This window comes from Neoarius graeffei, chromosome 21 (assembly GCF_027579695.1).
Source record: "Neoarius graeffei isolate fNeoGra1 chromosome 21, fNeoGra1.pri, whole genome shotgun sequence".
Lineage (NCBI taxonomy): Eukaryota > Metazoa > Chordata > Actinopteri > Siluriformes > Ariidae > Neoarius > Neoarius graeffei.
Genome location: NC_083589.1, coordinates 618,505 through 639,884, shown reverse-complemented (window position 1 = coordinate 639,884; position 21,380 = coordinate 618,505). Strand labels below are relative to the sequence as shown.

The following is a 21,380-nucleotide window of genomic DNA, read 5'->3' as shown; positions in this document are numbered from 1 at the left end:
AGTGTGGACATGGTGGAGGAATATAAGTACCTGGGGGTGTACTTGGATAATAAACTGGACTGGTCCAAAAACGTGGACACAGAAAAAAGGGCCAGAGCCGTCTCTATTTTCTGAGACGGCTGAGGTCCTTCAACATCTGCTGAACAATGCTGTGGATGTTCTATGAGTCTGTAGTGGCCAGTGCCATCCTACACTGTCGTCTGCTGGGGCAGCGGCTTGAGGGTGAAGGACGCTAACAGACTCAATAAGATCATCAGGAAGGCCGGCCATGTTGTAGGCGAGGAACTGGACTCTCTGACAGTGGTGTTGGAGAAGAGGACACTGTCCAAAATAAAAACAATCTTAGGCTGTCCTTCCCACTCTCTCCATGAGGAGCTGATTAGCCACAGGAGCATGTTCAGTAAACGGCTGATTCTTCCACGCTGCACAACTGAGAGACCCAGGAAATCATTCCTACCTGCTGCAGTCAAGCTGTACAATGCCACTGTACAACTGTGCTACACTCTTACCATGTATACTGTATCCTTATCTCGGGTGCAATATATGTATATAGGAATCATTGAATATAGAATCACTTCATTTTGGTTTTATTTGAAGTTATTGAACTTATGTAAATTTATTTTATTTTATTTTATCTCATCTCATCTCATTTTCATCTGCTTATCCGGGGCCAGGTCACGGAGGCAGCAGTCTGAGCATGGAAGCCCAAACTTCCCTCTTCCCAGACACCTCGGCCAGCTCCTCGGGAAGAACACCGAGGCGTTCCCAGGCCAGCCAAGAAACATGGTCCCTCCAGCGTGTCCTGGGTCTTCCCCGGGGGACATGCCTGGAACACCTCCCCAGGGAGGCATCCAGGAGGCATCCGAAAGAGATGCCCGAGGCACCTCAGCTGATTCCTCTCGATGTGGAGGAGCAGCGGCTCTACTCCGAGCTCCTCCTGAGTGACTGTGCTTCTCACCCTCCAGGATTCTCATCCCAGCCGCTTCACACTCGACTTCACAGGGTGGCTGGGCGCTCCCTTTTATTTTATTTTTATTCTTTTTTCAGACAATTTTATCTTCTATTTTTAGATAAGTTTACTTCTTCTCTGATTCAGGAGCTTTGTAGCAAATTTGAATTTCCCTCTGGGGATTAATAAAGTAATTCTGATTCTGAGACAGGGATAACACTGATAAAGTTATCTTATGTCTCTGGGATGCTATAGAAGCATTGGCGATTTACCACCGGGGGAGGGCGGTCTGGATGTCATGCTGAATCAGGTGGGTCCAGCCTGGCTCTGCTATGAACACATCTGCGTACTGGTCCAGCAGCTCTCCTAGCTCTTGGCGCTGTCATCCGGAGAGCTCTTCTCCAAGGTGGACCAGTGCATGCCCTGGAGGACCTGGGGATACAAGGGTGTGGGCTGAGAGCAGAGGAAGGGGCTCAACACAGTGGTTCAGCAGATTGATATAATATAGAACCTGCAGCACCCCAAGATCTGCTCTTTCAGGAGCATGTAATCATCTGCCACAGCCGGCGGGAGGCTGAAGTAGGCCAGTTGAGCCTCCCTGGTGAGGAGGGAAGCAAGAGCTTTTTTAAATAAGAATTGAGAATTTTCTGAATCACAACTTATTCCTGATTGGAATTGCGCAGTGCTTTAGGGGAACTGAATCTGAGGATGGTGGAGATGTGTTGCTCAACTGAAAGACCAAACTCATCATCCATTTATTACTTTAGAACTTTCGTTTCTGATGACATTTCTAATTTGTTCTAATCTTATGATATCTCTCTCTCTCTCTCTTTCTCAGATGCTCCTCAGGTCTGTCCCTCCTCCAGCTGTAACACCACTCAGGATTTGATCATGTGTTACTGTGAGGTTCATGGAAATCCACCTCCTAAACTGGAGTGGCATGTCTCCAATCAAACTGCCCAACATTCAGAAGCCACGCCCATCCAAGTGGAGTCTGGAGGCAATACGAGTTTAAGAAAATTTATTTTGTTTTCCATCCGTCAATCACATAAGGACACGCCCACTCTGCACTGTGTTGGCTCCAATAATCTGGGCATGGCCTCTCAGGCCTTCTTCTTTACATCAAACACTCAGTACCCTGCTGAAGGTTAGAACAAAATCTATTCAGTGTGTTTTGTTCATTACTCGTTATTGTGACTTACGCCATTATTTTAAGATTTCATCTCATTATTTTGACTTAATGACTATTTATTTTGATATAACTACTCATGTCTAGTATTAGTGTCATGGTTGTGCCGAATACAGGGCAGAACTACAATCCCTATCAGCCACTGCACATCTGATCATAACACTTACCATGTCACATGACTCTTTCTACTTGATTCATATTTAGAAAATCCTTGTTGAAACAAGTTTCTAAGTCAAACTAATCAGCAACTAAGTCAATATCATGAGTTAATAATAATAATAATAATAATAATAATAGGGGTGGCACGGTGGTGTAGTGGTTAGCGCTGTCACCTCACAGCAAGAAGGTCCGGGTTCGAGCCCCGTGGCCGGCGAGGGCCTTTCTGTGCGGAGTTTGCATGTTCTCCCCGTGTAGGTTGAATTGGGATTAATTAAATTATAAATTATGTAATAATTGATAATTAAATTAATCAATTTATAAATAAAGATCAGTCTCATAAAATCTTAAATTATTAATCTTAATACTCACCGTGAATGGTTACATTCAAGATTAATGGTAGCTCTGTATTAGATGGGAAACCCAGTTGTATACAAAAGCTAAATTCTGAAGGAAAAAGGAGTTCTAAATAGTTGACCTTGTGAATAAACAACAGGAACAAGTAAAATGCAATTCAATTTTATTAGCTTTTATTTGTCTACTACTCACTAATAATAATAATCTCAAAATACATTCAATGTCGGCAAAGGTAATAACAAGACAAAACAATGGAACAATTACACCTGGACTATAAAGTTGAGGGAAAGAGAGAGAAGAAGAGAATCCCTTGTGTGTGCGTGTGTGTGGAGGTGTGTGTGTGTGTGTGTGTGTGTGACCTAGCTTGTCGTTAGCTAAAACAAAGGAATGTTAGCTAAAACAAAGGAATGTTAGCTAAATAGAACAAAGGATTAGCTCTGTGGCTAATGTGTGCTTTGTGTAGGTATCTGTGGGCAGATGCTAATGACTAGCCACTTTGGCAATGCTTAAACAAAATGGCGGTCAGTGCCTAGGTGTCGTATCACAGGTAACTCAATGAGGGAGGTAACAAAATGGCGTCGGGAAATATGGCGCCGGCAGGCCTAGTCGAGAACACAAGCCTACGAGCTAGCGTATCACCCTGAGGTAGCTAGCAATAAGTTGCTAAGGAGAATCTGACCACGCTACAGCTGGATCCAAACACTGCACTTAACAACAATTTCCAACAGACTATCTAGGCAAAGAACTCAACGCGAGAGAGAGAGAGAGAGTGAGAGAGTGTGTATATGTGTTGGATGGAGAGAACTAGGCCTTGTAGCGGTCTAGCCTCGGAGTTTAAAATAACAAACTTGTCGCTGCGCTGCTAATCAGATAGGGAAGCTAGCAATGGAGTTAAGGAAAGATATCATGCAAGATACCCTGTCTAACAAGTTCAAAGAAAGAAAAAAAAAACAGAACCAAAACAAACAAAAACAAACAAACAAACAATAAAAACAAACACCTTCCGTGTCTGAGCGGGTATGCTAAATAGCTCAAAGCTTAAACATGACCCTAACAACCATCTGAATAAGCTACAAATTAAAATTTTGCCCAAGTGCCTACTCAATGCGATGGAAGTTCTTTCTCCGATGTCCGCGCTGAGGGTCGCAGTCCGAGGAGAGGAGGTTAGCGGCGCGTTGCGTCCAACCGCGGCTAACGAAGCAGGGAGATGGAGGCCTAGCTGGCCCACGGTGCTTCAGGAGAAACCTCCGGTGATGCGTCGACGAGAAAAAGCTGAGAGGAGCGAAGCTGTCCGCAAATGCCTCTTAGCGTGGAAAACTACTTAACTGTAGTTAAACTTTGCAAAGGTTTGGAATCAAAACCACTATATCGCTGAAACTTAGCGGGTCGTTCAAAAGTTCGGCCGAAACTAATTTGAACAGGCTGTTCTCAGACAATAGCGGTTAGTCTCAACACTGTAGGCGAGCGTGCCTACAGTCCGTCCAACCACTCCAGTAGTCAGAACACGAGAGGACGAATCGAGGCGCTCTCGATACAGTTAAAGCAGTTCCACTTTACATCACATCCGGGTGGAGCGCGCAAGGAATTGTGGGATCGTTATAGGGGGCGCTGGCGAGTTACCAACATTCCCCCCTTGGCCATAGGCGCTGAAAGGAGTGATACCCTATGGGCACATGGTGTTTAGTCTGCGACCCACGGTCCCTAGTAATCCACAATGAGGTAGTTCCACAATGAGGTAGTTCCACAATGAGGTAGTTCCACAATGAGGTAGTTCCAAGGGTCCTTTCTGTGAAAAGTCTTTCAGACACAGTTCAACAGTTCAATTCATTTCATACAGTCCATAAGATGCATAGGCACTTGGGCATGAAAGCATAGGCACTTGGACATGAAAACAATTACACTATGGCTACTTAACTACCTTCTACATACAATATTTCACACAGCAAATGAAAAAAATCAAAACTCCATAAAGGAAAATGGAAAAGAGGGGTTAGTTAGCGTGTTAGCAAGCCTACTCTTCAAGAAAGTTAGTGGAGGCCTTAGGCCTGATGGAGAATCGGACAATGCCACGATCTAATTTCTCAGGTGCGTAGATCGTTTTGTCCAGTTTGCGGTGTAGTGTCAGTATGTACCTGTGTAGAGTGATGGCTATGAAGACTGTGATAACCCAACCGCTAGCTAGAAATCCCAGCGCAATTCGGCTTATTAAAGATCCTTGATCGGACGAAGGGTTTGCGCGGTTATTCAAGAAAGTGGTAGCGATGCCAGTGGGCTTAAGATCGAATTGCACGGTTTTGGTCCCTTCCAGCAGTAGTTGTGCTTGGAGGGTGGAGTTTACCTCAAGTTCGTGACCTGGGAAGGCATCGGGCATTTCTATCTCGGTCTCATACTGGTCAGCGCTAAGGTGATGGAGGGTGATGTCACCCACGTGAACAGTGGCTGCTAGTGGGACACTTAGGAGAGAGGTTTCGTTAGGGATCTTCATTCTAGTGGCAGTGTTATGTTGATCATATGATACCAGAATCTCAGTTTGGGGAGTGTTGATTAGCCACCGATTACCAGCTCTTTCTACTCTAGTTCCTATTCCTTCATCTTTAATAGACAATTTGCCTGCACACTTCTGCTCGGGGACTTTTGTCAATCCACAGAGACGGTCTGTGGTGTCTCGGATAAAGGGATTGCTGGGGCAGACCCAGTGGATATCTTTGGTAGAGGTGCACATGTCTAAGTTAGGGACGAGGTAGATAGAGGGGTTGTCATCGTGATAGGCTATGGTGGGAGGTGTCTGCAAACGTACGTGTACGTCGTCGTTCCAGAAACCTACATTAAGGACAGATTTGATTCTGTATATGTTTTGCCATTCAATAACGGGGAGATTGAGGATGAAGCCTATTTCTAGGTTTTGAGGGTTCACAAAAATGGGGATAGCACTGCCAAGACTATAAGCCAGATGAATCTGTGATGAGTAAACGTTAGTCGTGGTAGTAGATCGGAGTATGCTGTCAACCATGCTGAGGGGTATCAAATATGGTGGGATTTTACCTCCACTCAGGGTGCTGAGAGAGCTACTTACTTCTCTCATCAGGTCCTGCATTAGGTCTCGGATTACTCGGACATACTTGACTTCGCTTCTCATGATTGCTGCTAGCCTGTCTACGGCATGTACTGTGTTCTTGATTAATGTAGAATGCATGTTAACGGTTAGTATGGTTCCCTGCAGGGTTTTGCCTAGGCCCTGCAGCTCCTCCTGTTGAGTTAGTAGTCTACCCTGGATTTCTGGCATTTCTTCCTTAAGAATGTTCATTTCTCGTTTGACCGCGGTCAGGCTAACGGTGTTAATGGCAGAGAGGCCCATTGAGAACAGAGAGCCAATGGCGGATGCAGCAGTAAGTAGTCCTCCGAGGAACCGTTTAGGGCGTGTTTTGCCGCTGAGTTCCTCCTCAGTGACTATGAACTTCTGTAACTGTTCGAGCATGTGAACTGTGGTACGCTTGGCGTGTTCGATGTTGGACCCAATCTCGGAGTCAGGCCCGGTTTTGAGGTTTATTTGTGTGGGCGATCTAAAATGCTTACGGTACACGTCCCAAGGATCGAGGCGGGTGTACACGCGCTGGGTATGGACGCGGCAATTGGTGAGGAGCAGTCCTGGGGCATCTTGGAGAACAATGCCACTCGGCGGACCTGGTTCCACTATGTTACCGGCCAATGTGGTCTGCAGGACTAGGAAGATGCCGAGGATCCAGAGAGGGGCCATTCTGCAACATACAGGAGTTTGTTATTCCGATTTGAGTGGTAACAAGGGTGGTTACTTATAGATGCACGCTTATGGATTGAGAGGCATGCAACTAAGTTGGGGAGGCTATAACTTATTGTTTGTCCACCCCCCTATGGAGTGTGGACTGCTCAAAAAGCTTTATTTGGTTGCTATGGACCCATCTATACGAAGGCGCCTGGCTGGGCTTCGAAGTTTTGATGCGGTAGGCGACGGGGGACAGTTTACCGACGATTTTGAAAGGACCGGACCAACGGGGTAAGAATTTTCTGGCTACTCCTACCGGTTTGGTGAAATTGAAGTATAGGACTCTGTCGCCTACTTCGTACTCACGGTGTGTCGCCTTTCTGTCGTAGTAAGCTTTCTGTCCTTTCGCACTCTTTTCGAGGTGTTCCTGGGCCCACGCAAATGTGGCCTGCAAGTGGCGTTGCAAGTCGGTGACGTACTGGTGTGCGGTGTACGCAGTGGCAACGCTTAGGTCCTCTGGTCGGTAGAGGAGGTGTAAGGGAAGAACCATTTCAAGGCCAGTCATCATTTCGAACGGGGTGACTCCGGTGGTGCGGTGAGGAGTGGACCGAATGGCCATCAGCACCAGAGGGAGTTTGATGTCCCAATCTTTGCCATGGTGGCTAACTGTAAGAATATAATCCTGAATACTCCTAAACCTACTCTTGTAAATGCGCGGCCCAAGGGTGACTGTCGTGTAGTGTAGCAGTTTAGGGTTAACTTTAGGCCAGAGATAATACGCGCTGCTCTGTACATTTTGTACTTTTCACATGTTCTGTTCCCGTTTCATATTCTGATTTTGTCTATGTTTTTGTGTGAAACATCTTGTTGAACTGTGCATAACTCCTGTGTGACCTTGATACTGAGTGTGCAAAACACATTCCATAACTTTCCACTGCTGATACTCCCTATGAAGTGTATATAAACGCCCTGACGCAGTTGTGTGTCAGGACACGCCGAGAATAAACCAGATTGATTTAACTCATGTGGTTCGCTCTCTTCTTGTCCTCGGAGATCTCCTGGTAACGCATCTGAACAGCACGCAGCGCAATCTTAACAATTTGGTGACCCCGACGTGATACTCTCAATCAGGTAAGACATGTTTGATTGACTACCTGGTTGGAAGTAGTTCCGTAGTGCCCTAAGGAGGGCTTTGTTTTCCCTGGTTCGAGTCCAGGAAGAGCGCGCTATAGAAATTTGTGTAGTGCCCTAAGGAGGGCTTTGTTTTCCCTGGTTCGAGTCCAGGAAGAGCGTGCTATAGAAATTTAGATAAATATCTGCTGTTTGTTTCTGTTCAGATCCGTTTGCTTTACTGTACGATGGGGGGCTCGTATCCTAAACCTGAGGTCACAGACACCCCGGCGGAATGGATGAATAAGTGTGGTTTAGGCTATTACGTTACGCCGTGGCTGGACAATTTGGCTGGGTGGACGGAGGCAAATCCTCAGATTCCATCGTATCCCCGTGATGGGACGTTTAATCCAGGCTTCCTTGCTTCAGCGCACCGTATGATTTATGAAAGCTTAGGCGATCCGGATTGGGACCGCCCTTATATGCGCGCAGGGTATGAGAAATGGTTTGACATGAAGAAGGTATGGGATAAATCAAAGGGTGTTTACACCCCGAGACCTGTTTTAAAGGCTATTCTAAAACCAAAACTTTCTCAGTTAACCTCCCATGTAAAGCGAGGGAGGAATAGTTACGTCCCACTCATTCCTCATCTCATATACATGTCCAGTAAATTTGTTAGCACATGATTTAATGTGCAAATTAGAAGTAAATCTCACATCCACTCCAGATGGACTAACTATTGAAGTAAGTGAAATGTGCGGTGTGCAGTATGGGTTTGGAAGCCCTCTGTATGTGTATGTCTGGCAGCTCTGTTCAGATCAGCTCGCACATTTGAACACCTCATCAGTTGACACAGATTATATGATGAGGAGCGTTTGCTCGAAATAGTCGATGTGTTGCAACCTAGAAATGACGTCGCTATGAATATAAAGGAAGAAATAGCTCCGGCTCAGGAAGGTGGCCGTCCGCGTCAGCGCACCGTGTCGACATTTTTTTGGAGGGACACACCGAATGCTTTGCAGCTCCTGCGTGAGCAGTTAACTAGGTATTTACTGGCTATGAAACAAGCGAACCGTGATTTGTCGCAGGTTACTAACTGTAAACAGGAAAAGTCAGAAGTGACGTCGGCCTTTTGGAAACGTTTTGGTGAAGTTTGGCAGCACCTGGGTGGGTTAGAATTGGACATGACTCAACCCAATCCAATGTTCCTGTCCACCTTTTTATCTAACTGCCGCCCTGAGGTTCAGAACGTTTTGAAACATCACTTGAGCGATAGGACTCATTTGGTCCTTCGCCAAGCGGGTGAACGGTTGAGGACAATGGAAAGTGATGGGTTGTTAGATTGTAAGACTAATAAAGCATGTTTATCTGTGGCCCCACAGGGCCCCGGGTCGTATCGTCATAATAATGACAAAACACGCACCGGGCCTCGCACATGGTCGGGTGGGAACCGGAAGAAAACAGGCAGGTGCCACTATTGTGGAAAGGAGGGCCACTGGATGAGGGAATGCTATGCGCGGCGGAGGGATGAGCAGAGTAGGACGGGAGAATTAGGGGATGTGTTGCAAGGCCAGAATCCCGGACCTAAGGGCTATCGGCAGAATAACGGACAGGACCAGCGCTATCACGCCCCGCTATAGGGCTGCCCCCAGGGTACGGAATCCACAGCCGTTGCCATGTTAAATCTCTCTTTTAGCTCTCCTCGTAATGCGGAGCTCCCTCTTGTGCCTCTGTGTTTGGCAGGAAGGGAGTATCCGTTTATACTTGATACTGGGGCCACTATGTCCTCAGTAGGGAGGGATTATGAGGGTCCTTTATCTACACGGTTTGTTAGCTCTGTGGGGATAGAAGGGGTTCCTTTTGACTCTAGTTGTACACCACCCTTACCTGTCATCTGCACTCTGGACCCTTCATTGCGTTTTTCACACTCTTTCATTTTTATGCCAGAGTGCCCTTTTAATCTTTTAGGTCGCGACCTCATGAGTCTTCTCAGACTCTCGATCTCCTTTAGCGGCTCACACATGATTGTTGATACTCCGGACGGTGCTCCGCCTGATGTTTTTGCTCTATCCAGTTCTGTGCTGCCACATAACATTCTGAACGCTGCTTGTACGTCCCAAGCTCTTTCCCCTGTTCTCTCTGCTCTTCCTAACACCCTGTGGGCGGATCATAAGGACGATGTGGGCTCTGTGAGCTGCTCTCCGTATGAAGCTGTTATTAAACACTCTACACCTGTTTATGTTAAACAATACCCTCTGTCTCCTAGTAAGCTCGATGGTATTGACAATATTCTACAATCTCTTTTGCAGCAAGGTGTCGTGGTTCCTTGTGTCAGCCCGTATAACACCCCAGTGAACCCGGTCCCAAAACCGGATGGCACATGGCGCCTCACTCAAGATCTACGTAAAATAAATGAACTCATCGTTCCCGTGGCTCCAGTGGTCCCTGACGTTCCTTCTCTTATGTCTTCTATTCCGTGTGACCATGCTTATTTCTCTGTGATTGATTTGTGCTCTGCCTTTTTCAGTGTTCCTGTGGGCCATGAGACTCAGCCCCTGTTTGCTTTCACACACAGGGGAAGACAATACACGTGGACGCGGTTGCCACAGGGTTTCATTGATTCACCGGCGGTCTTCACTGCCGTATTGCGGGACGCGCTGGCTGATCTCTGTCTTCCCCGGGGCTCCACGGTGCTCCAGTACGCGGATGATCTTCTGGTAACGGCGGAGGATCAAGACGCTTGTGCTGCCGCCACATTGTCTCTCCTCACACTCCTGGCGCAGAAGGGTTTCAAGGTCTCCCGCACGAAGTTGCAGTTTTGCCTCACAACTGTTCGCTACTTGGGACATGACCTCTCCCAGGGTTCCAGGAGGCTTAGCCCGGAACGCGTTCAAGTCATTGTGGACACTCAGGTACCTGCAACCAAGCACGCTCTCATGGCATTTCTGGGCCTCATCAATTACTGTCGTCAATGGATCCCTGACTGTTCAATCTATGACAAGTGTTTGCGTTCAGCTATAAGTCACTCAGATCCTTTGACTCAGCCCCTGGTCTGGACTGAGGACATGCTAACGGCCTTCAAGGCTCTGAAGCAAGCTTTGTGCTCCGCCCCTGCTCTCGGGCTGCCGAACTATCGTTTGCCGTTTCACCTGTATGTGTGCAATCAGAAGGGGACCGCCTCTGGGGTGCTGGCTCAGGAGCACGGGGGGGGCATGCGACCTTGCGCGTTTCTGTCTAAAACTCTTGACGCTGTGGCACAAGGGCTTCCTGGCTGTCTTAGGGCTGTTGCCGCGTGTGCTCTCATGGTCACGGACGCTGAAAAACTTGTTTTGTCGCATCCGCTCATTTTACACACTTCACATGACGTCGTGTACATTCTGCGGAATCTTAGCACTCAGCATTTGTCTGCTCAGCGTCGCTCTGGCTATGAGTTTATTCTTTTGGCCACAGAGCATCTCACTGTTAAGCCCTCCTCGTCGTTTGATTCTGTCGCCCACGCTCTTCAGCGTCTTCTTAACTCACAGGATGACGATGTTGCGTTTGACTCACATGACTGTCTTTCTAATATCGTTTTTGAGACTAGCATCCGCCCAGACTTACACTCCACCCCTCTTTCCACAGGCGATTCTCTTTTTGTAGATGGTTCCTGTTCCCGCCCTGCGGATGGTGTGTTCCTGTGTGGTTACTCTGTTTGTCGCCTCCCTGATGAAATTGTTGAAGCTCATTCTTTGCCTTTTTCTTCTGCTCAGGCTGCGGAGCTCTATGCTTTGACTCGCGCATGTATTTTGGCTCAAGACACAGACGTTACTATTTACACCGACTCACGCTACGCTTTCGGCATGGCGCACGACTTCGGCCGCATTTGGGCGTCTCGGGGGTTTACGACAGCCGACGGTAAGCCCATTTCTCATTCTTCACTTGTTACTGATTTAATCACCGCCTGTCTCCTTCCGTGCACGTTGGCCATTGTTAAGACACGCGCGCACACAAGAGGGGACTCATTTGAAGTAAAGGGCAATTCATTCGCTGATCGAGTCGCTAAAGCTGCAGCCGCATCCGGTGTCCTGCCTCCAGGCTTTAATTGCGCTTTAGTTTCTACTGATCGCATGGTTAGCGCTGTCTTACCTGACATAGATCTCATTTCTATCCAGGCCTCGGCCTCTGTGGCAGATACACAGTTCTGGGACGCCCAGGGCGCGACAGAGAAGAGTGGCGTTTTGCTTGACGCACAGGGCCGTCTTTGTTTACCTCGTCACTGTACTCCCTTTCTCGTCCGCGAGTTCCATGGTCCCACTCATCGCGGCCGAAGAGGGGTAGTGGAGGATATGAACAGAACATTCTGCATCAATAATTTGCACACAGACGCACACAACATTCTGGACAAGTGTTTAACGTGCGCCCAGAATAATCTATCTAAACCAGGCGCGGTACATCAGCACCTTCCCATACCCGATACGCCTTTCCAAGAATGGCAGATCGACTTCACTCACATGCCAAAGCAGGGCCCGTTCAAATACCTTTTGGTCATGATTGACAAATTTTCACGGTGGATTGAGGCTTTCCCGTGTAGCAAAGAGAACGCCCGAACAGCAGTGAACAAACTTACACAGGAAATTATCCCACGTTACGGTCTTCCGGTAGGAATTGACTCTGATAAGGGAACGCCGTTCACCTCTAAGGTAACGCAGGAGCTATGTAAAGACCTCAAGATCAATTGGCATTTTCATATCCCATACCATCCACAGTCCTCTGGCATTGTGGAGCGCGCGAATAGAACAATTAAGGGTAAGTTGCGTAAGGCTATGCAAGACGCAGGCACGAAAAATTGGGTCCAAGTTTTACCATTGGTCCTCGCTGATATGCGCATGACTGCTCAGGTCGCTCTCGACAATTTATCTCCGTACGAGCTCGTCATGGGACGCCCCTTTCCTGTCCCTTGGCGTAGAGGCATGCAGGTTATAGGAACGGGTGATCTTGAAGTACATCTCAGCGAGTACGCGGTGGGTCTCATGCGGGTGCTGGATGAGTATTGGGCGAGAGTAAATTCCAAAAAGCCTCCCATTCCAGAGGCACACACTCACCCCTTTGAGGTAGGGGACAGAGTTTTAGTAAAGAGATTCGCTAAACTAAATGCTCCCATGGAGGAGTCACCCTACAGTGGGCCCACCGATGTACTCGCTGTAACTCGCACGGCTGTACTAACGGACCTTTTTCCACAGTGGATCCATGCCAGCAGAATAAAGAAGGCTCCAATGTAATAGAAATCTATATTGTTGATGCTTAACAGACTTTTGTGTTTCAGAAAGTTGCTGTGACAATAGCTGACGGCCTTTTCAGGGATCCCCTTCCAGCATCTGGAGCAATCCAGTTTCGGCTGATCTACAAAGAGGGGATGGTTGGTGAGTCTTGCAAAGTTCTGGGCTGAAGAGTCTGAAAAGCACGGGAGCCTGTGATATTTTTCGCCGTCTGCACCCTGTGAGCATTAGAGAACAAAGTCAGTGACCAGTATGACTTTCTTCATCATCGTGCTGATCTCAACGCTTGGGGCAGGGTTACCCGCACAAGCAATACACCGGGACCCAAGGGATAACGAGTTTTAGAAATATGTAAACTTCACTGTAAAAACATCAATGAATATGAGTATACCTTGTTATGTGTGTTCTTTGTTACCCCATGACAGCAGCGATCCTTTTCCGGTCCGAATAGCCCCATCTAACTACTCTAAGGTTAATATGACATGGCTCAGCCTGTGGCCCTCGTATACTCAAACTAAGGTTTTCCTGACAGACAATACAGACCCAGAGGTAAGGTTGTCAATGCACTGGGGTGTGAATAATACTCTGGGCTTGCGTCAGAGTATTAAAGAGGGGATTGTAAGAATATAATCCTGAATACTCCTAAACCTACTCTTGTAAATGCGCGGCCCAAGGGTGACTGTCGTGTAGTGTAGCAGTTTAGGGTTAACTTTAGGCCAGAGATAATACGCGCTGCTCTGTACATTTTGTACTTTTCACATGTTCTGTTCCCGTTTCATATTCTGATTTTGTCTATGTTTTTGTGTGAAACATCTTGTTGAACTGTGCATAACTCCTGTGTGACCTTGATACTGAGTGTGCAAAACACATTCCATAACTTTCCACTGCTGATACTCCCTATGAAGTGTATATAAACGCCCTGACGCAGTTGTGTGTCAGGACACGCCGAGAATAAACCAGATTGATTTAACTCATGTGGTTCGCTCTCTTCTTGTCCTCGGAGATCTCCTGGTAACGCATCTGAACAGCACGCAGCGCAATCTTAACACTAACATACTTGCGAAGCATGCTCACGATGGTTTGGTTGGCGCGTTCGACCTGACCGGAAGACTGAGGATGATGCGCGATGTGGAATTTTGCCTCGACTCCGAGCATCTCCCACAACACTCTCATGACCTCTGCGGTGAAATGAGTACCTTGGTCGGAATCAATGGATAGGGGCAAGCCCCAACGGCTGAACACATGGTTCATAAGAAGGAGAGCGGTGGTCTCTGCGGTTTCGTTCGGGGAGGGCACGCATTCCACCCACTTCGTGAACGCGCAAGTGACTGTCAGGAGGTACTTATTACCTCGAGCCGATTTCGGCACCGGTCCAACCCAGTCTATCTGGAGATTAGACCAGGGGAATGAGATGCCTTTGCTTTGCAGTGGGGCGCGGTTCAACGGTTGGGCTGGTCGGAATTGGCAGCAAATCAAGCACCCTTTGACATACTCAGTAACGTCCTGAATCATGAAGGGCCAATAGACAATCTGTTGGAGTGTCTGGTAGGTCGCCTGAGCGTTCCTATGGCCCCCGCACGGGCTGTCGTGAGCGTACTGCAACATGACCCCCCTATGATCTGTGGGCACGACCCACCGGGGAGGTCCCTGGTTGCGTGGTGTGTACACCAGGAGTCCTTTCTCGAGTTTTAAGCCGTTTTTGAGATTGTGAAGGTGATTTAAGTCTCGGGACTGTTGCAACTCTTGTGGGGAAATTGGGGATGCCATGGGGTCCGCAAGGAACTTACGGATTTGGTGGATCACGGGATCCCTTTCCTGCATAGACACCAGGTCGGCATCCTGGGGCAGTCTGCCGAGTTGCACTGTTCCTGCTTGGGGTACTGCGTCAGTTTGACCTGCTCTAGCCTGTCGGTGAGTAATCGCGGTTACGTTATGGCGTGGCGTCTCGGGAAGCCATGACGGCTGGAATTCCCAAAGGGGGCCGTCTACGGCTCCCGCTTTGGCGAGGCCATCTGCCTCATCGTTACCGACTTTGTCAGGTCCTGGGACTTGAGAATGTCCCTTCACCTTCTTCCAATAGACGCACATTCCCTGTTCGGTTACGAGTCGATCGCATGCTAGGAAGAGTTCGGAGTGTTTCACTTCCTTGCCCCTTGCGTTTTTCATGTCCTGCACCTTCCACGAGGGAAAGTGTGAGACGAAGCTATGCCTGGCATAATTTGAATCAGAGCAGAGGACTAACCGCTTGATGTTCTCACGGGCAGCTTGTTGCAGGACGATGAGCACGGCTGCTACCTCCGCATATTGGCTAGTCTTAGCCCCGAGTCGATGTTGGTATTTCCCTTGTATAGGGCCGTTCGCCCATACGATACCGACACCGGCTTGCACTTTGCGTTCATGATGGAATGAGCATCCATCTATGTAAGTGGTGGGGAGGTCTTTGCAGACGTTCTCGTCATAGTAGTGGTGGTCGGAGGGGAGAGCAGGTACGGTTGTTAGTTCGGTTTGATCTGGACTATTCTCGCAGTCACAATGCTGGCATTCCGCCAGGCCTCGGCCAAGCGCCATCTTGTGGTTCTGGGCGTACTTCACCTCGACGTCGTAGCCCTGTAATGCCATCATCCAAGCTGCGATGCGACTATTCGAAACTCTTCCCTCTCTCAGCCTCTGGCTGTTCAAGAACGAGACCGGTTGATGATTGGTCTCTATCACCACCTTCTGGCCACCAATGTAACTGCGAAAGTGTTCAACGGCCCAGACCGTGGCCAGCAGGGCTTTTTCGCAGTCTGAAAATTTAAACTCCACAGCACTGAGGGGCCGACTGGCGTATGCTACGACACGGCGATCTTTGTCATGCTGCTGTGACAGTGCAGCGCTCAGGCAGTGGGTGGAGAAACTAGCCTCCAAGAAGAACGGTTTGTCTTTGTCGGGATACGCGAGGCAGGGAGCAGAGCAGAGCTTCTGCTTCATGCTCTTGAACGCGAGTTCTTGAGACTCACTCCACTGGAAGGGTTTATCCTTTCGGAGGAGCTCGGTGAGCGGTCGTGCTATCTCCGCGTAGTCCTCGATGAACTGTCGGGAGTAGTTGCAGACCCCTAAGAAGCTCCTGAGTTCGGGTACGTTGGATGGGGCTTTGATGTCTTGGATAGCCCGCACCCTCCCTGACTGGGGTTCAATGCCATCTGGCCCAACGCACAGCCCAACGTATTCGACTTTGGTGCGACACCACTGCCCTTTGGTGACAGAGAGCTTCGCTCCTGCTCTGGACAGCTGAGACAGAACATGGCGTATCTCTTCGAGGTGTGCATCAAAAGTCTGTGACCTAATGAGGATGTCATCGACATAGATCAAGTTGCCACGAGCTGCGGCATCGCTCATTGCCTTATGCAAGAAGATGTTGAATTCAGCGGGGGAGTTCACGTAGCCGAACGGACATCGGTTGAAAGTTAGCTGGCGGTTCCCAAAGGAAAAGGCCAGCTTGTGTTGGTCAGCTGGATCCACGCGCATGGTCCAGAATCCACTCGCCACGTCGGCGGTGGAGAAGAACTTTGCACCCTTCACCTTGGCAAGTTCTTGATCCAGATGGATCATGGGCCATCTTGACAAGGGCACTTGCTTGTTCAGCTGCCTATAGTCAATGGTGAGACGCCACTTGCCGTTCGGTTTCAGCACCGGCCACAAGGGGGAGTTGTAAGTCGAGTTACACTCGCGAATGATCTGCTTTTCCAGCAGAGTGTCCAGTGTTTCTTGTATTGAGTCGTATGCGGCTAACGGGATTTTGTATTGCCGCACGAACGTCGGTGGAGCGTTCGGATCTGTTGGGATTCGGACGGTGTGGATGTCCGTGACTCCGCAGTCATTAGAATCTCGCGCCCAGATCGCCTTGAAGTCGTAGAACAGTTCACGGAGCTGTCGTCTCTGGGCGTCCGTGGTCAGGCTGTCAGCTTTCACCAGCTGTTGTTGAACTTCTCGTTCGAAGCCTGGGTACGGTTCACCTAGAGCTGAATCGACGACCTCAGTTGCAGGGGTGTCGTTGCTCGATTGCGTGGCAAGAGCGTACACCAGCATGTGTTTCGGGGTGTCAGTTTTGGTCATGACTATGCGCTCGTCGCGAAGCATGTCGTGAGGTTCGACGCGGATCATGTGGAAAGGAAGAGTGATCCAGGGAGGTTCCACTGGATCGGAATGAGTGTCCGGCGTTGGCAGCTCACCAATGACTGGAATGGTGAGTTCAAAGTCATGGAATGCCTGGTCTATCAGAAGGCCTAAAGGCCGACGGGCGGGGATCGTGATGGCGTCCCGCGTGGAGTTTTGAACCAGGAGGTAAGCGGAACGATGACTCACTTCAAGCAGCGGAGTCCCACACACGGCTAAGTCAAGCTCCATGAAGAATCTGAGAGGCTGGAAGAACGCCTGGGAGCTACGAAACTGTTGGTCTTTCATGATGACCAGCTTAAGAGGGGAACCAGCAGTCCTAGCGGGAATGACGATGTCAAATTCGCTAGCGACATGGCAGGCTTGGGGAATCGTTTGTCCTGACCGCATTTGTTCCGGGTCAGCTTGGAACGGGTGCTTAGCAGCGTCGGCTTGGGTCCACATGACCCGGTTGACTAGGTCCAGTTGGGCTCCCAGTCTGACCAAGATGTCTGCCCCAATGACCAGTGGGTCAGGAAGTCCGGGGACGACACTCAAGAAATGAAGGAATTCTCTCTGACCGATGGCGAGCGACACGGCGCAGACGCCCGTGGCTTTGATGGGGCTCTGGGGTTGTTCGGCTGACAGTAGCCGGTGGCTCTTCTGCACAAAGACAGGGGAAGGAGTGCTCTGACGCACTATGTCAAACCACGTTTGGCTGATGGCTGACTTCTCTGACCAAAGCGCTAACCTGACGCCAGGTGCCGTGACGCCGTTGACAGTAATGTTGCCAGATATCCAGGGGTAGTACCTGGTTGGGGCAGATTCGCCAAGAAAGCAAAGGAAAGACGGGTGGCCATCAAGCGCGTTGCGGTTGAGAAGAGTGTCGGTTGAGTTTGGTGCGTCTTGACTCGGCTCAGGGTGGAGCGGAGTGGTCTCGAGGTTCTCGGGGACCTGCCCTGACTCAGCTATCGGTGGAGTAGCATCCACGCTAACTTCATTGCAACGGGCTCGATCATGACGACGAGGATCTGGGGTCTGTGGGGACGCGACCTGGGCCCACAGTTGCCCACGACAACAGTCAATGAGGGGCGCTAGCCTATCTAGTAGGTCTTGGCCAATGAGGAACGGTTCTACCCCAACAGAGCAGATGTAAGTGGGGTGAGTGATGGACATGCCCTGGAAGGTGAGTTCTAACCATGCAATGGTTATTACTGGGGCTTGATTCTGGGTGAAGCTAACCAAGTTGACGTCACAACGTTCGGTTCTGATGGGTCTACCTTGCGCGCGCCGCGCATCAGAAACCTCTGTGAAGACTTTAGAACACATCAGGGTGATTTCCGACCCGGTATCCAAGAGAGCTTGGAGGGAAACGTTGCCTTCTACCACAACTGGGGTATAGATACGCTTGGCGTTGCCTTTCCTAACCAAATCTCCAAGAAACTGCGTCAGGGGTGCATCCTGCGGGTCAGGCTTCACTAACGGAGGGGGTGGTTTCAACTCATCGCTGCCTATTGGGCAGGGGTCCTTTCCCCACCCCACGAGGTAGACACGCAGTGGTGGTGGGGATGGGTCCCGGCCTAGTCATGCTGACGGTTCGTCCCTGTCCCTGCTCGGCTTACCCTTCCTGTTCTTATTGCTCAGCAGTTGTTTAACTCGTGCTAATTCGGTCCTCAGTTCTGCCATCCCAAGCGGCTCTTGGTTGGCTTGTTTAATCCGTGCTAATTCAGCCCTCAGTTCTGCCATCCCAAGCGGCTCTTGGTTGGCTTGTTTAGCGGTAGCTAGCTTAGGGCTCCGCTCCCTTCGAGAGGAGTTGCGATGGGGCCTTGACTGTCCGCTATTCTGAGATTTAGGGCCGTGACTGCCAGGTTTGCGGTTACCTTGCCCTTTGGCGTTGGGGCCCTGTTCCCCCTTGGCTCCAGCTTGTCGAACTTTCCAGTTACCTTTGGGTTGACTCGACGTCTGGTGGCCGGGGTTTGGGTTCGCCCAAGGGGGCCCACGGTTTGGGGCTTCACCCCCTTCTAGGCCTAAGGACTGACCTTCCTGCTCATATAGGCTGAGGACTCTGGGATCGTCCTCGTGGCGGTCTGTGGGTCGGACGAACGTCTCCCACGTTAGTTGTGCGGTGCGACGCATTTCTCTCATAGTATGGGGGCGCTGGCGACACGCGAGTGTTACTTGGTTACGGATGCACGGGTGAAGGTTATGGAGGAAGAGGGACTTGAAGTTGCGATCTTCCTCTAGCCCGGGCTCGCTTCTGCCCTGAAAGTACGCTGCACGGAGCCGATGGTAGTACTCGCGAGGGTGTTCGCTTCGTTTCTGTCTGATCAGAATAGCACCCATCGTCGCAGCAGTCTCGTCCTCGTACAACGAGTATTCCTCTTTCAAGTACTTACGTATTTTCTTGTAGTTGTCGAGGACTGACTGCGGTAAGGTCTCAACGAATGCTCGTACGCCACTACCTAAAGTTTTCCAGACTAGTCTGGCCTTTTCATGCGACGTAGCCTCTGGCAGGTCCAGGAGGCTACGCTCGATTTCCCGGAAATAATCATTCACGCTTCGGTGTCTATGATTTTCCGGCTCAAAACGCTCTATGTCTTTCGCAAGGACGTCGATTTGGCGGATCCTAGTTTTGCGTTCTGCGACGAGGCGTTTTGATTTTGACCCGTAGGGGTCCTCGCTGTCTTCGCTATTTGAGCTGCTCTCATATCGCCTATGTCTGCGTTTCGGCTTGTAGGCGGCCTCTCCGTCAGAGGAGTCTGAGGGTACGTAGCGCGGCGTTTTCTGCGGGCTAGAGGCTGCAGCGATATTGAAGCGCGAGGGGGTGTAGTGGGGAGTAAAGTACAAACTCCCAGCGCCACGAGGTGGCGATCGTGCGGCTTTCACGCGAGTTGAGCTTGAGTGCGGTGTCTGATCTACCGTTCTAAGCTCAGGTTCTTCCTCCTCCAGAGCGGAACTCTGTTCTTGGGAGGGTTTGGCCGATCCCTCATCTGAGCGACGTGCTTGCGTCACTTCTTCTCTGAGGTATTCTATTTCGCGCTTTAGTTCATCTTGTGTGGCTCTCAGGCCCACGAGGCTACTCTCCGCGCTTTCTGCTCTCCTTTGAGCTTCGGCCAGTTGTCGTTTTAGTGTTCTTTTCTCTTGTTCGAGGGTCATACACACACGTTCCATTTCCTTATAGTAAATCATGAACAATTTGGGTAGCCCTTCTGGGAGAGTCATAGTACGCTCCTTAAGTTCCCTAACAGCTATGTGTATCTCATCAAAGCGAGCCTTTTGGTCCAGATCACAGAAGTAATTTCTCCTATCCTCCGGGACTTGGCCTAAATCGCCTACAACGTCGAAGAGAGAGAGGAGGGGCCCTTCTGACTCCCTTGATGGGGAACGCGACATTTTGTTCGAAATGTATTAATTAACTTAAAGGAAATTAATACTAGGTGTTGATTAGGTTAGAATTTAATTTAATCCAAGTTGCTAAATAATTGATGTGGTTTCTTAGCTACTTTGTTTTCACTAATGTTTCACTTGTATTAATTAGCTCAATTAATAATATTAGTTAACAATAATGATTATTATTATTAATAATATTAATTAAGTACTTGAATTAGATATTACTCTAATGTACTAATCAATTAAACCAGTTTATCAGCTAACTGTGGTTGGCAGCTGAATTTCAGTTCTGTGATCAACACACTGTTAATGATTCACCATTAAAGTCATCTGTGTTATACCTTGGCAGTTGATTTTGGGTATACAGCAGTTTACAAGTTATTGTTGAGAAATTCACAAGGTCATTAAACTATGCCTCACACGGGGCACCACTTTAATGTAGGTTGAATTGGGATTAATTAAATTATAAATTATGTAATAATTGATAATTAAATTAATCAATTTATAAATAAAGATCAGTCTCATAAAATCTTAAATTATTAATCTTAATACTCACCGTGAATGGTTACATTCAAGATTAATGGTAGCTCTGTATTAGATGGGAAACCCAGTTGTATACAAAAGCTAAATTCTGAAGGAAAAAGGAGTTCTAAATAGTTGACCTTGTGAATAAACAACAAGAACAAGTAAAATGCAATTCAATTTTATTAGCTTTTATTTGTCTACTACTCACTAATAATAATAATCTCAAAATACATTCAATGTCGGCAAAGGTAATAACAAGACAAAACAATGGAACAATTACACCTGGACTATAAAGTTGAGGGAAAGAGAGAGAAGAAGAGAATCCCTTGTGTGTGCGTGTGTGTGGAGGTGTGTGTGTGTGTGTGTGTGTGTGACCTAGCTTGTCGTTAGCTAAAACAAAGGAATGTTAGCTAAAACAAAGGAATGTTAGCTAAATAGAACAAAGGATTAGCTCTGTGGCTAATGTGTGCTTTGTGTAGGTATCTGTGGGCAGATGCTAATGACTAGCCACTTTAGCAATGCTTAAACAAAATGGCGGTCAGTGCCTAGGTGTCGTATCACAGGTAACTCAATGAG

The 21,380-nt window shown here is 48.7% G+C and overlaps 1 protein-coding gene and 1 pseudogene across 1 annotated transcript; one reads left to right on the top strand and one right to left on the bottom strand.

The window, feature by feature from the left end:
- Positions 1-21,380, bottom strand: part of LOC132870170 (deleted in malignant brain tumors 1 protein-like) — a 183,747-nt pseudogene that overhangs the window by 68,783 nt on the left and 93,584 nt on the right.
- LOC132870182 (protein NYNRIN-like) lies at positions 7,063-13,698 on the top strand. The gene is made up of 3 exons (XM_060903769.1): positions 7,063-7,521; positions 10,076-11,394; positions 12,803-13,698. The coding sequence occupies exons 2-3, from the start codon at positions 10,437-10,439 to the stop codon at positions 12,823-12,825; spliced, it is 981 nt and encodes a 326-aa protein (XP_060759752.1). The 5' UTR covers positions 7,063-7,521; positions 10,076-10,436; the 3' UTR covers positions 12,826-13,698.

What these genes read in the sequence shown, in the direction of transcription:
- LOC132870182 (XM_060903769.1), top strand. Translation starts at nt 10,437, where the DNA reads ATGGCATTTCTGGGCCTCATCAATTACTGTCGTCAATGGATCCCTGAC. An exon ending in GGGGTTTACGACAGCCGACG is followed by an intron (nt 11,395 to 12,802) that starts GTAAGCCCATTT and finishes TTTGTGTTTCAG; the next exon opens with AAAGTTGCTGTGACAATAGC.